Raw genomic sequence first — 18,694 nt, 5'->3', positions numbered from 1 at the left:
CTTGGTTCATGATCCACCTGTACTTTCCCTGCAACTGCCCTAGATCTTTATATATTCGCCATCTAAGCTATGAGACAAGAAAGTTGGATTAGATTGTTTGGGAGACAACCTCTAAAGTTCCCTATTTGGTTTGTTTCAATTTTCAACTATCAACAGAGCAATGGAAATATTGGATGTGTGTGATCCTATGTGGGGTGTTTGTAGTGTGTGCAAGGTATTGCAGCTACCACTAAACAATAGGAGGTTGTCTATTACTTAGATGGTGTGTGCTTGTACAATGGACACAATATGAGATAAGAATGGCACCAATATGCTTGGAAGAAGGAATTAAAAAGAATTGTATTTGACACAAGGGTTTTGGAGAAGGAATTTGAAAACTGTGGAAAATTGGGAGAGGGATTTGGGAAGATGAAAATCCTAGAGAATGGAGGAATAATATTGGAATCCAATGGTGAGAGGAAAGGGTGGATATTACTCACAGAGATTCAACAATGGGCATTTTCAGATTTCAGCCATGGAAGATGGGTATGAGAGGTTTGAAAACTTTGTATGGGGTCTCGAGGAAAAATTCAGCATGAAGAGGGTGTAGAATGTTCTTGAGAGGGCTCCTAGATTGCTAAATGATTCAGTATTAGAAGGCTTTGATTTTTCTATCTTGAGTTCAACTCTAAATAACCATTTGAGTTCAGATCAGGGCAGGGGTTTTTGACACCTCAAACTTGTAATCAATCAGAATTTAGACTTATTGTCCAGGTGCAATTTTGTCCTTTCTAACACCTAGATCCAATTTGTCATGAAACTTTCAAAGTTGATTCTAGGTGTAATAATAGGTTTTGGATGTAAAATAAAATATATCTATGATGGCTTTATGCCAAGAAATAAGAAAAATGAATCCTAAACGTGTCTAAGAGGATGGACACCAAAATAAGTGCAAAATAACAAGGTGGTAAGGTGGAGATTGCAAAGTAGGCAATTTCTGACCTCACAATAGGCCAGCCAATGTTCCTTCAATCTTGGAGGAAAGAATCTCATTCATTGAATGAAAGAGACCAAGACTGGAACATCCCATGACTAACATTACATTGCCTTCTAGAATTTGATCTGATGGTTCAAACAAAAACTGCACAAGCCTATGGAGTTCTTGCTTTTACAAATGAATGTCAATACTGCATCTTTTGATTTTGTATGTCTTATATGTAATTCTTACATGCGTTACCCTTTTAACACACAACCCAAATTGAATCTCAATAATACAGCGAGGCATTGATATCATCACAATTGTAGGAAGAACTAATTGTGAAGTATTGGCTAATGGCTGAAACTAATATAAACATCTGAAAAGAGTGATTATTTCAATGACAGTAATATGTAAGCATTCTTGAACAATATGAAATTAAAATATGATTTATCTTCTCATGACTTGAATAACTAAATTTGTACCTATAAAGTATCTAAAGTATGGACCCACTTACAGTGAGCCCAAGAGTGTCTAGACTCTAAACCATCGATAACATGAATGGAGATTAGTTCTCCCACAGCTAGAACAAGCATCTATATTCTAAAATGTTATGGGACCCTTTTGATCCATATGGCCGCTCAGGGAAAAAATCCCTTAGGATGGTCACCTTCCTGAGGTTGTATTTTCTTTCTTCGTGCTTAAAAAAATGTATATGCAACAGAAAGCTTCAGATTTTCTCTAAGTCATCACCTTACAAAAAGAATGTTGAATTTCCTGAAAATCACTCCAAAGGTCCCCAGAAACACAAAAAAAAGTATCAAAAATCCTGAAAATTTTAGAAGCCACAATATAGTGTTTTAATGAGTTCCATTGTACAAAAGATCCTTGAACTTGTGTGGGGATGGGATGTGCAAGGAAGGACAATGCTTGTCACATGGATTTTCAGACCGAGGAATGTTTGTGTTGCTAAGTGGATCACCAATAGTATTGGCGTCAACGAAAGATAAATTTTTCAAACTAAAGGTGGCATTAGCATTACCATGACTACATTGGCACATTTCAAGTTTCAACCATATAGAGTGAACTAGAGGTTGTATTTCATGGAGTAGTTCACAAACAAAGCAACACATCAAATTTTATTCAAACCACAATTTAATAACAAGACAACTTGTCAATTACCAAGAGACTTTAAACCGTTTTAAATACATTAATGTTTCCCAAAGCACATATTTAGTTGGCTCAACTAAAATAAATCCTTCAGTTGTAATGTCCCCTTTTGGGATTTGCTGTAACTTAATCCTGAGACAATAATACCAACTTAATATGAGAGTTGTAATACATTAATAAATATAATTTTATCAAAATTGAATAGATTTTATTATAATATTCAACTTAAAGTTGAAGGCTAGTTTGGGAAAGTAGTACTTATCTTGATAGATTCCCTTATTTGAGATATGTGTTTCTATATTGTAAACATTCCCTTAGACCATCTGATTGATATCTCACAATTAGTGGAGAATGGGTAAAAAACACAAATAATTTTGCCAAACAAAAAACTTCAATCTTCAACATGTTGTTGACTCCTCTTTTACTCATTGTTGTCCTTTTGGCAATGCTGTTTGTTCAAATCACAATCATTAATCGGCAAGGCTTAAGTGGGGCTAACATAAAAACTACAACCCATATTCATAAGGCTTCCAAATGTGTCCCATTCCCTTTAGTGGAGCTGCTGCTAAAAACACAATAATTATTGTGAAATCCCCAGCCCTTTTCTGATTGCTGCAAACAATGTTTTAAAAATTCTTTTATTCTAGGAATATGAATAATGATTGTGTGGGGCCCACAAGGCACTTGGCAAGCTTATTCTAATACTAATAAATCTGAGTTGCTCCTGAAGTCCTTTTTCCTAAATTCTGATATTTTGTCAGGTCAAAGACTCCCCACACGTGGCATTCCTTCGTTTATAATCTTCCACATTCTTGACAAGTCACCCGATAAGATATACTATGGAGTGCTATAATCAATTGACTGATTTTTAATATTGCTTACAACTGAAAATGCTAAGAGGCACTTTGCTCTTACAGAACAGATCCAAACTGGACTCCAGGAAACCAGAGATATATTATTCTTTTCCTGATCCCTGATTTCGAACTTGATATATGTGCAACTGATTGTCACAAGGCCCATTGCTCAACTGATCGATCAAACAGGATATGCATAGAGAGATTAAGAATTCGATCTGATCTGAAATATTTGTAGTCCTGTATGAATCAAAGGAGTATATTTATTTAGTAATCTCCAATATGAATGTCCTTGTCTCTGATATGATTCCCCGATAGAATGAGTTCGATCTTCATTATATACGATGGGAAATGGTTGCCTCCTAATAGCTGTGTCTCTTCATAATCGTATATTTCCATTCACGTCTTTTCATAGCAATCAGTTTGTTAATCATAACCACCATTCAACATTAACTATTCTAAATCGTTGTCTTATTTATGATTAATCATATTATGCTGATTCTAATGATCCTAGTTATCTCTGACTTGCAGTAATCTCAAGTCAATTTGGATGTTGACTATTGTTTGACAACGTTCATCGACTCCTTCAATGGATGGTTCCGTTTCTGATATATGCTCTTAAATATGCAACCTTTATGCCAAAGGCAATGAATGCTTGAATGAGCAGATCCGGTTAGGATGCACATAGAAAACAAGACAAATTCCCCTGATGGTGCTTGATGGTCAAATATGGTGGTCTTATACGATCTGAGATCTTTTCCTTTTTTCTTTTATACATGTATGCAAAGGCAGACAAATCTGACGTGTCAGATTTGGTCTGTCACTTTGTGTTTATTTAATAATTATTTAATAGTAATTAATATTGACTGCAAATTAATATTTTATTTAATAATTTATTATTATAGAGATAAATGGTTATTCATTATTCAATAATATATTGCTGATAGAAATAAATGGATGATTAATCAGTATTAAATAAGTGTATTGATATTTAATTTAATTTAATTTGGCTTTTATGTTTACTCTTTTGTATCTTAATTTTATTATCATTATTTATTATTAAATTATATTTCAAAGTGGGGACATCACATCAGTTCCCACAGGGTCTATGCTACCTTGAAATAGTCATGTGAGCATGTGGAGGTACGAGTTGAACTTATGGCAATGCAAGTTGTGTGCATGTCGTATAATTAAGGACCCAAGCTCATCTTGATTTTCTCTTTGACAGCCACTTAGCTTTATCCCAAATCTTCTTTTTACTTAGGATGAGCTCTAGTGTTAAATCAATGGGGCTATAATGGCGATTCTCCAGGTTCAAAATCCCAGGAAAAATGTCATTCGAGTAACATGCTACATCTATTTTTAGCAATAGTGTACCTCAATAGTTGAGGCAAGGTGCAAACCCTTGGTAACTTTGGTGGAACAAATGATTTTCATGTGATCTACAAACCCCTCAGACATTGCAATAAGCCAAAGGTAAGGCCTTTCTGTAGTTAAAGGGGCCCATTTACCAATTTACAATAATAGCAATAAATGAATTAAATAATAACAAGAATAAAACAGTTATTAGCATCTATAAATAAGTTATGGTAAATTACACTATAAAATTCATCATGAATGTGACAATCAAAATACATAAATAAACATAATACGACTTGGACACATGTGCATATTGGATAGGAAGTAGTAAACATGTATTAAAAAAAGACCTTTTTAAGTAGAAAAAGTAATGGCTCACCTTGTTCAATTTTAAAAGGTCAATAGTGGTGTGATCAAGCACACGCTGACCCTTGTCATTTATGTGAATGAAATCAACGTAATCACCATCCCAAACCACCTCACCATCTGACACAAAATAATCCTACCAGAGACAAGAAACATGAATTTACTTCCATTTTGTAATCCCAGAGAGCAATTGGAATGATAACATAAAAGAAACAATCTAACAAAAACATCCTATTATTTAATAGTGATTAAATTGCTGATACAAATAGGAATCGTCTATTTTTCAAAATGGAACAAATGCCACGCAAAGACATTATCTTAATTTAATGAAATGAAGGCATGCTGAAACTGCTACAATATTAAATTTACAGATTGTTTGAAGAAGAACCACATAAGAGGTTGATTTGTGAACAAAATCAAATCACACGTAGTATATAACTGGTTGAAACAATAATTGAAGCCAAAGTATGAGGGTCATCTGTCATATTTATGTGAAAGGTATAAGATGGGAGTGCACCAAGTGGATCTGCAGTCCTCTAAGCCACAACTAAACTGGATTTGCAAATGCTATGGGGTGATTAATTGCAATAAATTATTAGTGAAGTATGAACAATAGGAATTTTTTAGAACTAGTATGAGGCAGAAAAACATTAGTACGAGGAATAAAGACATTATCTCAAGATTGGATAAAAATTGGAATGGACAAGGACAATTTTTTTGATCATTCTATTTAAACTTATTGGCTCTAACAGAAACACGAAATGGGGAAATGAGTGCTCAACCGACTATGAAATGTATGACTGATGAGATTGATCGACCACAAAGAGAGGGCTTGACCTACCAAATGCTATTGTTTGGGAGGAGGGATCAACCCTCTCCACCTTGGCATCTCAATCTTTAAGTGAAATTTTTTATTATTGATATATCTCTTAAACTAACCTGTCAAGTCCAATTCTTGTGAGGATTTAATCCCAGACATTGTAGAGCATTATTTTAATCATCACCATGTATGCCATGGTAAAAGATGAAGCTATCAAAAAATGTCATAATTATCCAAGGGTTGAGTTCAATTGGCTAAAATGCCGGCTTCTCATTGTCAAGGCCTAAGTTCAAATTCCCAAAGGGACATCTAATGTGGAATTCTATGTTTGTGACTTTTGATCTTCCATTGTTGGCTTCTAGTGTGAACGCAATATTTAATGTGGACTTCTAAGTCGTGACTCTTGGTATTCCATTGTTGTCTTCTAGTTGGATATCAAAGTTGTTTTCTAATGTTAATGCTTGAAAAAAGCTAAGTATTGGTCTCATTGGTGCTCGTAAGGAACTTAGTATTGGTCTCATAAGTGTTTGTAAGAAGCTAACTATTAGTCTCATCTGCAACCAGTTGCTTGCATGAGATATATTTTTAAACTTCCTCAACATAAATAAAAAAGAATGTCATAATCTTCCTATTAGTTATTTTTTGAGTTATGAGGATTGTTGGTGCCTTAACTATTCTGGCCAGTTATTATAGCTACCTTTTATTTTCTCTATATGTACCAGTTGTCTTGACTTGTTTAAGGATGTCTATCAGGTCTTGTGCTAGATCATATGCTTGAAGGCCATGCACCTCATGTTCAAATAAAATTGCATTCAATATTTTGTTGTACTTACAATGTGATGATGACTATGCAGATACAACCGTAGATAGGTTTAAGTTGTACACATTTATGTTTTCTCTATTTTGTTTTCCTTTGCATCCCTACACATTTGGCATCCTTGCTAATTTTAATTCGCATCTTGTGTGGATTATTACAGTCTTCATCATTTGCCATTGTAGCCACTAGAGTAACTGTCATTTCGTCCATGCCCTTTGTTGTCATCATAAATAAAATTTGAAAAGAAAGAGAAAAGTTAAAAAAGAAAAGAAAAAATAACGAGGTGCAAAGTTGAATGCAGCAAAGCCACTCATAGATGAGAGGACAAGTTAGCAGCAAAACTCTGCTTTCTCTACAAATTTGTTTATCTCCTCTAAGAAATTGAAGGCATTGGGTTCCAAACTAAGTTACCGGGTTCGCCTGTCTAGAGCCCCTAACACAGACCGGGTCCGCGTGGGTCCTAGTTTGCTTTGGGTTTGTGACTAGCTCGGACAGGGTTCACCCCAAGGGCCCTAGGTTCCCTGTGGGTTCTACTGTGAACCTTGTCCAGACCCTAGCGAACCCAGACATGAACCTGAGTGAATCTATGATACATTGATATATATTATATGGAATATGAGTATATGACATAATATGATATTATTGAAATTTTGAACTATCAATTGAATTGGCATTTGACATTGATCAATGATGAAGTAGCATACTATTAAATGTATTTAGATTTGTAATTTTGTATATTTCTTTAAATTTTTGCATATTTATACACACATACATACAAACCCAACCCACGAACCCAAAAGGCAAAATATTTTTGCTCGAACCCACGAACTAGGTTCACGTCCTCAAACCCGCTCCCGAACCTGAACTGGTAACTTAGGTTCCAAATGATCAAGTGAAGCTAACATCCTTATGTGGAATGAACATGTCAAGAAGTTGACTTTAACATTTCTCGTTTTCTTGCATGTTGATTCACAACAAGGAACAAAGATAGAGCTCAAACAAATTAACAAATACCTATTGTGATCCAAATTAAATCTTGAAAATTAAGCCCATTCAGCTTGGTAAGCCACTATGATCATTCACTAGTCAAATTGACCAAGCATGTGACATGAAGATACTCTCAAACATTCTTATTATGATGATTTTCAGCAAGAATAAAGTATGCAAGTTTGTACAAGGGTCTACAAAAGTTGAAGTATATCCCTTAGAAATAGAGTAGAAACAAAAAAAAAATTGTTTGTGATGAAACCCCCAGAAATAAAAAGGTGGTGGTTGCGTTTGTGTCATGGCAGTTTAGAAGTGCCACGTTTGTGTTGTCTTGATATATTGGCCGGTTTGGCACATGTCAAACAGAAATAAGTGTACATAAAGAACCCATAGATGGTTAGAGGTCTTAAAGTAATTATTATTTAGTAATAGTCAATTGGTTATTAATTGTAGGTTTTAATAAAGTTGTTCTAACCTTAGGATATACTTTATGTTTTATTTCATTTTATTATGCTCGTTTAATTTTTCCCACATTCATAACGTGGTTTGTCTCATGTATTTGTAATCCTATATGAGAAAGTTTTTTCTTCTTATTTTATCCTTATGCCAGACATAGTGATTGCAACCATTCCCGATTAATATCTTGCTAATCTTTATGTGCTCAATTTCCTTAGTATGGTATTAGAGCTTAGTTAAAGCCAAGGTGTCTATGAAAGCATGAAGATCTAGGGACTACTATGAATACAGATGGATCAAAGGACCATGTAATGTCCCTACTAGTTAGAGATCATTAACTTGCAAAATAGATTGTTAGAACATAACAAACATATATATACATATATAAGTAATCTGAATTGCAATCTAACTTCAATGCTCAATTAACATAATCATAATTCTCATAAAAAAAAAAAGGATACAATGCCATACGTGAGTATGTCCTTAGGCGGCCGTGAGGCTCACCTTCTTGGAACCCCTTGGTCCCAAGCCCTCCAGGAAATCGAAGATGAATTCGAATCCTGTCTTACACCCAAGCCCTCCAAGGAAGACCCTTGCCTTTCCTTGCCTTGGGTGATGCCTTCATCATCCAAGTCCTCAAAGGGGATCGGCCCGACCTTTGAGTCCTATCTTGGGTATAACCTCTTACACCCCAGCCAACCAAGGAAGACCCTTGCCTTTCCTTGTCTTGGGTGATGCCTCCATCATCCAACTCCTCAAAGGAGATTGACCCGATCCTTCTCTTCTTGGTTGAGTTTTAGTCAACCAAGCCATATATTTGTATACATTTTCAGTTCATAAACTATCCTTTGTGTTAACATGAATTCTTAATGTATTCTTTAATTAATATATATATATATATATATATATATATATATATATATATCAATATGATTTTCCATCCTTTACATATGCAATATATTTCTTAAAATACCTTGTATTCATAATCCTTTAATATGCAAACTTATGTATACAACATTTACAAGATTATATCTTATCCCTATTTTTATGACTAGTGAATACTATACATTAAGACGTGTATAAATATTCACTAGACCATCATTAACATTACCTATCAATGGACTTTACCCATTACCCATTGTTCATTAACTAATATTAACTAATATTAATGAGCCTTTACCCTTAATACCACCTATTAATATTAGTAATAAGAACCTATCATATACTATACCTATTATTTAATATAGGGAGGAATTCTTACCTTGAAGTCTGATTACCTTCTTCCTTTTCCCTGCAGTCCACTTCCTACCTTCTCCCCTTTTTTTTTCTCCCATTCTCCTTCCTTCCCCTTTAAACCCCGTGAAGGGATGTGCCCCTCCACGGTCCCCTTCCGCATGAAGGGGTGCGAGGGTAACCGCAGCCCAGGCTGCGTTTACCGTCACATCCCTTTGTGTGGGGTGATCGTTGGGGGGGGGGGGGGAACTTATTATATTTTAAATATTCGATGTTTTTGAATATACTAACTATTATATATTTAAATATTGTCATTGTAAATGTATTAAATATTAAATAATACTTTCTTAATATATATTAAATATATTTTCTTTTTTATATTGACATTTAATAATATATTTAATAATATTTTTCTTTATTATTTTATATATTAAATACATTAATATTTTAATCATTTATTTACAATATTTAATGATTTATTTCTTCTTTAGGATATTAATATTTTTTTAAATAATTTGTATCAAGTGATATCATGGGGGTTATCACAGACCACTAGCATAGAATAGTAAAGAGCCAAAAGAATTTGTACGTCAAATTTGTAGGTAATCAAGGACAAAAAAAACAAATCATGGATTTTTTTGTCAGCTGAAAATTGTAAGGGATTCGTACAAGAAATCATGTTAACAATTTTTCCGGGACAATGTAGGCCAAATCAATCAAAATTTGTGGTTTTTTCCTTTAAAAATCCCAACTATTTTTTGTTGAAAAATACAAGTAGGAGTTTATCAAAAACTGCTGGTTTTATTTCGTATTGTTTTGAATGAAAATTGCATTGTTTTTCTGCACAAAAATCAACGAGTTTTTTTTTCAAAATTGAAAGTTTTTACATCTCTTTTCCTGCAAATTTGCATTGTTTTTAGAGTCACAAACTACATATTTGCATAGCTAGGGCACAGTTTTTGCAAAAGGTTGAGTTTCCTTAGCATTTTTATATTCATATTTATTTTTGTTATTAGCAAGGAGGTATTCTTTTTGTCTTACTTCAAGACTATTTGGTGCAGGGCACCTTGACTTGTCTTTGTGGCATTTTGTTTTCTTTTTCATGTTTTGCTTGTAATAAGGATGTGTGATGACCATCCATGTCTTGGTGATCCTTTTTTTGTGTGGTCAAGGGACTCTTAGGTCATTCTATAAACCTAGAGTTGCCTTAGTCCACTTGGATCCTATTAGGTCTAGTAGTCATTTTTTCTTGTAGTGATTAGTTTTGGCATTAGGAGGTTGATTTTGATGTGTTGTAGTCCATATGGTCATGTTAGAACCATTTTGGAATGGTTAGGGGTCATAAATGTTGAAATTGCAAAAAATGCAAAAACTGTCAAAAATGGAGTTGACAACTTTTGACAGTTTTGTGCAACTTTTGAAATTTAGTTAAACAAAGGCTCCAACGGTTCCCAACCACCTTGGTTCGGTTGAGCCTGTTAGGGGAAGCCTATTTAGGCTTTGAATTCGACTTCCAAAGGGTTGGAAGTGATTGAGATGTAAAATTGCACAAAATACTGATAAAAAAACCAGTTTTCTGAGCAAACTCGTGACTGTACGGTTCTGTACGGATTTGAAAGCTTGAAATAGGCCCATGGTCATGTGAACATGTGAAAGACCTTTCATTTGGTTCCAGTTTGATAGATTTTGGTGTTGAATTGAGGAAGTTATCGAATTTTTCCTCTAAACTGCTGCAAACCCTAGGGCTTTGGGGTTTTATTGCTAAATGGCACATATCTTGCAATTCTAGGGGTGTCAATTCAAGTCCCTTTGGAATTTGCAAGGTATGATGGTGTACTATAACATCCTAAACGCTCAGGACCTGGTGAAGAAGATTGCTTGGTGTTTGTGCAAGCCATAGGCTAAATATCCTCATGTATTTAGCTTGCACTTTGATGTTTGAAGTGTGCCGATCAGTAGAAGGACCAAGGAGTTGGTGAAAGCTGTTGAAAGGCAAGCAAACAAGTTGAACAAACTTCCCAAGACTCTGTCCAATCCTTATGAACCCATCATCAAGTGCTTGCTGGTGTTCCAAGCCTGAATTGGCCAATTAGGCCTGTGAACCAAGTGAGAGTTTGATAGTGCAGGAGTAAGGTGAGGCTCTGTCCTCTTGGGGAATGTTTAACCATATGTTGGAGGTTCCAAATCAACAAAAACAGTACTATGTCCTTTGTAAAGTTTGTCTTGTATTGATCGGTTCCTTGCTGACAGACATAGTAGCCGAGTAAGCCCAAAAGGTAAAGTTGGCATAGTAAGGTTTGGGGCAGCCACTTAGTGGTTGGATTTTGGGTTGGTTAGGGTCATAGAAGGTGTCCCTACTGCTGTTCAGCATCAGACAACAGATTTGAGGCATTTTCCTTGTTTGAGCCTCATTAAGGGATTGAGTCCCTGAAGCTACTTTTGTGTCAAAGTTGAATAACCCTTAAGGGATTGGGTTTGGCCTTGGTTAGGTCTTAAGGTTGTGTGAGGGTGGTCTTACACTTCCTTACCAAGTGTGGGTAAGGTACACTAGGTTGGAATAGTCACCTTTTTAGTCTGAAAGACTGTGAGCCTATTTGACACTTCCTGTTGTGTGCACTCTGCATCACTATTCGAGGGAGGGAAGAAAAGTACATATGGCCTCATTACTTGACATCATGCTAAAAGGTAGCCAAAGGTTCTCTACTATAAATTATAACATGTGGAAATAGCCTATGTTAACCAGTTTTGAGTACATATGCCTCACAACTATTGTCCTTGGTATAGATTCATATCGAGCGCCTATAGGTAAAGACCAAAATAAATTTGATGAACATGATAGAGAAGCTATAATGTGGATCAAGTTGTCAATGATAGATGAAATGCATCTTAAAATCCATAAAAGGAAGACTTCAACTAAAATTTGGTAGCATTTATGAGATTGGCATGAGATTTGTGAAAAATATGTTATTTTCAATCAGAATGGATGCAAATGTTTCATTGTAGGAGCATTTAGTCAAGATCAAGGACATTAGGGAACTTCCATTTGTTGAAAAAAGGGAGAGAACATTCTGGTAATCACATTGAAAATCTTACCAAAGTGCTTACAAACACTTTATTGAGACTCTAAACATCACCTCTACGAATATTGACCTAAAGTTGTGCAATAGGCTCTTACAACAAGATAGATGGAAGAGATAGTTTGGTAGTAGCAATAAGACAAAGATTGAAGAAAAAGCATTTGCACCCAAAGACATGGGCAAAGGCAAATGGACATAGAAGAAATGGCAAGGCAGCAATGAGGATGCAACAAAGAACATAAAACAAATCACGTCAGTACAAATGAAGAAGCACTGCCGAAAAAGGTTGGCTGATGAAAAATCCAAGAAGGGCCTCAACATATGCTCATATTACAATTCATATAGAGGAGTCAACCTCCTATGCATTCTTGGCCAAAAGACCAATAGATCAATCCATGGCATCTACTTGGTGCATAGATTCAAGAGCACCATGTCACTTCACCAACATGCAAGAGTGGTTCATGTTGTGACCTTATCACACATCGCCCCATTCCAAATGGGGACCCCCTACTTTTTAGGCCCTCTCAGTCTTTTGGCTTTTGTTTTTGGGGTCGATTCCTGGCAGTCTCTTCAGTCTCTCTGTTTTGCAAGTGTTTGTGGGTTTAATTTGATCAAGTCTTCTTTTCGTTTGGGCAATTTTGGATAAGTCTAGGGCTTGTTTTGATTTTTTTAGGGTTTTATTTTCAGTTCTAGATTTTAGGGTTTTCGAAAACTGAATGTTGCATTAGAATCAGGAAATTTGAGCGAATTCTGAGCAACTTTCTATTTTTATAAAGTTCTTATTTTTGGGGGATTTCACTGTCTCTCGGATTGTCTTCGTTTTGCCAAAAATAAAACTTACTATTTTTAGTAAGTGTCTCCGTGTCCTGCTTTGCCCTAACTTTGACATTTTGAGATACTTTCTATTTTTGGAAAGTCTATTTGTGGCCAGTTCTGTGCAGGCAGACAATAAAGACTGAACATTCATGATCATTTCTAAATCCGGAAGTTTGAAGAAGGCAAAATAGATAAAAAATGGCTAAGTGTGAGCATCTATTCCAAAAGTGGAAAGTGTCAATATCTTCTAAGTCTGGCGAAAATCACTTCATGGCATCTTGATCTGGAAATGATCAAAATCAACTAAGTCTGCAGAGTAATAAGTCAAATTCCTTGGCAAGGTGATTTTGGTGCCCATATCCTAGGTAGTGCGCCAAATAAAGGTCTTCATGGAAAGTCAAAGAGTGTCAAAGTTCCTCTTCCTCATGAAAACAACACCCAAGTTCGGGCAAGGGTGCTAAAACAAGGTGCCCATGGAAAACTCAAAGAACACAAAATTCCACGAGGAAGTAAAAACAACGCCCATGCTAGGAGGGCGCTAAAATATCATTGTCATGAAAAATTCAAGGATGTCAAATTTCCTTGCCCAGGTGAATTAGTGCCCAAGTCTTGGGCAGGGCGCCAAAGTGATCAAGGCATGGAAAATGTTTAAAAAACCAAATTCCTTGACCAAGTAGGAATAGTGCCCAAGTCAGAGTGATGGTGCCAAATGAAGGGAAGCGTGGAAAAGTGCTAAAAGTTGAGAATTCCTTCCCCAGGTGAAATTAGCGCCCATGTCCTAGGTAGGGCGCCAAATCAAGGTCTCCATGGAAAATTGAAAAATGTGCAAATTCCATCACAAGGTGAAAATAGTGCCCAGGCAAGGAGAAGGGCGCCAAACAGGAGGGAGCAAGGAAATATGTTCACAAGTCAAAATTCCTCCACTTAGTAGTTGAAAATGACATAATTCCTTCATCATAGTAAAACAGCGCCCAGACAAGGAGAAGGGCACTAAAATGGTAATGCCAAAGAAAAGTCTTGAAAGTTGAAATTTCTTCCATAATGAGAATTCCACACCTAAGTTCAAAAGATTAAAAAATTTCTAAGGCATGGAAATCCAGGGGTCAAGGATGAATTGAAAAGGAAAATTCCCCTCGAGAAAATATTTTAAAAATCCATATTTACGCACCATAATTCCTCATAATTTAAAAAAAAAAACAGATTTGGATTCGTGAAGAAAGTCTCTCCCCTGGACCCTGGAATTCTATTTTTGGAAAGTTCCTTAAAAATAGGATATGTTGAAAAAGCATTGAAAATCTCCTCCAGAGCAAGGAAAGTTAAAAAGCTTCAAGAAAATCCTTCTTGAGTCAAAGATTCTCTCTCCTGAAGTTTTCTCTCTCCTAGGGTTTTTCGCCAAGTGGATGGATAAAGTGAATCTCAAGTGAATCTTCTAAAATCCCTCCAAAATTAAAAAAATGGAAGGTTGGTGAGTTGGCAAGAGAATATTCCAAATCATGACGCACAACTCAAGGCATTAAAGGAAAATTCCATTTTGGAACTCAACTACGATGGTGGAGCCTATTTGCATGGCGTTTTGGAAAGGAAACTATGACATAGCATTAAAACAACTGCCCAAATTGACCTTTGCCAACTTAGCAGCATGTTGGAGAAATTCTATATAAACGTGCAAGTACAATTTGTTCTTCACGTGCAAATTTGGAGAGAAAAATTGGAGAGAAAAATTGGAGAGAGTGCAGGAAGTCAAACTTGAGAATATTTTAATCTTTTCAAGAAGCTTTGTTCTTATTAAGTGTTAATTTATTCCTAGAATGGCAGAGGCAAGCAAGGCGGCAACCATTACCAAGCAGGCACAGATAAAAGTTGAGATGAAGGGCTTCCTTCCGAAGTTCAAGATGGTGTCCAGGTGGAAGGAGATCAACGACACAAATCTAGGGACAATCAAATTGGTTGCTTTCAGGATCATGATGTTTGGGGCAGCCGGACATAATCCATCATAATCCATCAACTACCGCTACCAGGATACAAGACTATGAATGGAGCTAAGGCAGTATACGATGTAGGTCCTAACAAATGTATGGTGTCATATCCCCTCGATCGTTCTATATATATATATATTATATATATATATAATATATATTATATATATATATAATATATATTATATATATATATAATATATATTATATATATATATATATATCTTAAATAAAGTGATTATTATTAATTAATATGATAATTATGAAACCAAAGATTATTTGAAATGATTAAATATCTATTTATTAAATATTATTATTTTTTAATTAATATATTTATTATTAATGTGATCAACTTTATAGTGTAGTTTTATCTTATAATATTACATTTTAATGTTCTATATTTCTTCCATTATCGAAGAGACAAGTCGTAAGGAAAGAGACTATAGTATGTTAAGGATTATGTCCGGAAGGGAAGCACGAATATGAAAAAAGATAACTATGATATCGAAGGTAGCGATGCATATTTTGGCGCTAATCTAGCAATGAGTGGCGAAAACGATATTGGTGTTATTTAGTATTAGTCATCCATTAAGTTTGAGAAGTACTGGATGGATGGTATGAAAGATTTAGCAATCCTTCTTGTCCTATATCGATCCATAGTCTCCAAGGAAGTGCTAAGACAATCAAGAAAACACATCAAATAATTACGGACAAAGAATTGAACTATATAATCTCCCTATTATTAACAATTCAGGTGTCATCAAAGAAATGTTGAAAATCAGCAATCAGCACCAATATCATCCAGCAATTATCAGGAAGACATCGACTGTTGAAACTTAGTAGCTTCGGTAAGATAAATGATTGAATGAGAGACTTCATTTATCTCTCATTCAATCATCTACCTTATCGATATAACTACAATTTAAGTATAGACCTCATAATTAATGAGCTTGTTATAACCATCTCATATGCATATTAGATAATATTACTAATGCTGTGATCAGACCAGAATTATAACTACCATAGCTATCATATGATAGCATCGATTGATGCTATCATATGATAACTATAATAATTATCATTCTAAAATGCATGCTAATACCGATCATTTATTTGTTAACTTATCCCGATCATTTATCGGGTAACTATACTACTTCATGTTGCCCCGATCATTAATAGTTATCGGCATGTTAAATAAAGTGACCGATAGCTATCAGCATAACTCACGATAAAGAGAAATGACGTGACCGATAGTTATCGGCATTAACATCTAATAAATGGTAATATTAATTGAAACGGTGTCTATACACTGATCAAGGCATGCCTTGATCTGTGAAGCATAGGACTATAAATATATGCAAACAAGTGCTGAGGAAGCATAGAAATTATTAATGTTATCTTCAGCAACCTGTGACATAAGACAGAAAATATCAGTAAGAAAAACAATAATATACATAACTTCAGACTTGAACATAAATTTGAATATCGACATTATATATATAATTAAGCAAATTCCGATTAAATAAGTTTAAATAGGATGATGTTATCAAACAAATATCAATTAAGACATGTAAGACATAGTCAGCAATTAATAACTTATAGTTATGATTAGACTATAGCAAATATTTATGAAGAAGTATGTTTAAGCGAAAGGATATTAAGTAAATTAACTAATAATACTCTTGGCACTGGAACTATTCAATACGTATTTAGCGAGTGAAGATAGTGTATCGGGAACCTGTTGACGTGTATTTTGTACACTATCAAACACAGAATAAAATACCCAAGGGTACCTTATTCTCTCTTGAGTAAAGCCTCTGAATGCTGAAGATATCGCGAAAAGGATCAATCAGGGTGACTTCAAGGTTCTTCGCTGTAGGATCTCTACGTGTGGATAAGCACCAGTGGTCGTTGTGAATGCTGTTTCTTCAAGGGGTCTTACGCGCTTTGAAAGCTGGTCCGTGTTACTCTAACTTGACTGCAGGAACAGGATTTTTCCTAGTGCTAACAAATTCTCAAAAAAGATCAAAAGATAGGGTTTTCAAGAGATGAATTCTACTCTAATCCTACGAATGACTCAATGTAGGCTAGACTTGGTACGATTCTACCAATTTCAGTATTCCCAAGGGATTACAACTTTACTGGAATTGATGCGATCTTCTAAGGTGATTAGTGATATTCAAATCATCAAGGATTATAGACACTATCATAAAGATACATGCCAATATTTCAATGATGATTGAATGTTCAAGCAATTTCAATATCTCCAGTTGACCACACAAAGCGTCCTTACAATCAGTAAGAAGCTAGTGGTATGGATACGAATCTCACCAAAGATCAAGCACAACACTTAGTCTTTCAAACTTAAATACTACTTCGACTGAGAATGATTCAAGAAGATAAACAACCATGAAGATAGCCACAAGTATTGCAATAAAACACCATAACTTCAATATTTTATTGATCTCAAAGCCAAATGGACAACAATTGCTCAAAATTCCTTCTTCATTACTCAATCTTGCTACACAATAACTTTCTCTCTAAGCTCTTCTAATCTCTAATATCTTCTTCTAATCTGATCTAATTAATCTTCTAATGACAAAATGAAAATGAGTGAGGGTATATATAGCATCCTCAATTACAATGAACGGTCCAGATCGAAAGAAGATCAAAGGCTAAGATTCTGACACCTAAACCCTAATTAGGGTTTATTACAAAAGTTCCTCTTTTAGATGAACGTTATTAAATGCATAGCCAAATATTTAATTGGCACAAAAGTCGAGGAAACATAGACCAATGATAATTAAGATGCCACATCATCCTATAACAACCTTTCTTCTAGAACCTTGTTCCCTTTCCTATGTTCTTTCTTAGCATATCCAACGAATCTGGACACAATTCCTTCGATCTCAACAATAGGAATCTCGGGAAGATTCTTCATTCGTTCCTCCAAGTGAATGACCTAATCGAAGGCAGTGAGAAGAGTTGTTTCCCATCCAGGTTCGAGTTCTTTGATCTTCTCAATCAGGAGCATGGTAGTGAACATCAGGTCTCGTTGCTCATCTGCGATGACATTTTCCTCTTTGCAAAAGATGACCTTGATTCTATCCTCCAACTCTTGGATGTCCACATCTGTCTCAATCTCGATTCGTCGGCCAAAGATGGTACATAACACTTCAAACACTTTATCCTGAATTGGATGGATGACACCTTCAACTTGACTGCATTTGGAGCTGATGTCTTCAAAAAGGACCTCTTTTATCTGGAGCAGAGCTAACCACTATAGTAGGTTATGAGATCCTCCATCCATTATCTTTTCTTGTGCCAGTATCCGTCTTGGTGTTTGCCTTATTACTTGCAGGACAGGAATGATAACATCTATAGTATGAGCAAAAGCGGCTACAGTTATCAATAAATTATGAATAATCTCAAGGACCTGGATAGCTCGATGGATTGTCTTCATCATCCTTGTTGCAAACTCGACGGCTACCGTGTGGGATTTATCAATCCAAGAACTCATAAGCTGAACCAAGCTTTTGACCCTTTCTGCTTCTCCAACTGATTCAAGAGGAAGTGCTTGCACAGGAGATACTGCTGGATCCTGACGTCTCAAGGGCTGATTGAGATGACTAAAGTAGCCTCTCCAAGCACCGACCTCTCTCTCAAGCCTCTTATTCTTTTCCACTTCTTCCTTGAGTTTGTCCTTAAGTGCCTCAAATGAATCGGTTGCCTCATCCATTGCCTGTTCAGTAGTGAGTGGACCAAGCTCAAATGTTTCCACATCATACTCATCTACAAGAATTTCGTC

At 35.4% G+C, this 18,694-nt stretch overlaps 1 protein-coding gene across 2 annotated transcripts in view; it reads right to left on the bottom strand.

Annotated features, from left to right (window-relative positions):
* The window catches only part of LOC131027577 (uncharacterized), a 193,138-nt gene that overhangs the window by 31,066 nt on the left and 143,378 nt on the right, over positions 1-18,694 (bottom strand). For both annotated transcript variants that reach the window (XM_057957663.2, XM_057957662.2), the window contains exon 7: positions 4,718-4,840. In XM_057957663.2, coding sequence (XP_057813646.2) covers positions 4,718-4,840 — 123 coding nt within the window. The remainder of the gene's footprint in view (positions 1-4,717; positions 4,841-18,694) is intronic.

The sequence above is a fragment of the Cryptomeria japonica genome, chromosome 1 (genome assembly GCF_030272615.1).
Source record: "Cryptomeria japonica chromosome 1, Sugi_1.0, whole genome shotgun sequence".
In the NCBI taxonomy this organism is placed as follows: Eukaryota; Viridiplantae; Streptophyta; class Pinopsida; order Cupressales; family Cupressaceae; genus Cryptomeria; species Cryptomeria japonica.
Note: the sequence above shows the minus strand (reverse complement) of the source record. Positions and strands in the feature narration are given on the sequence as shown.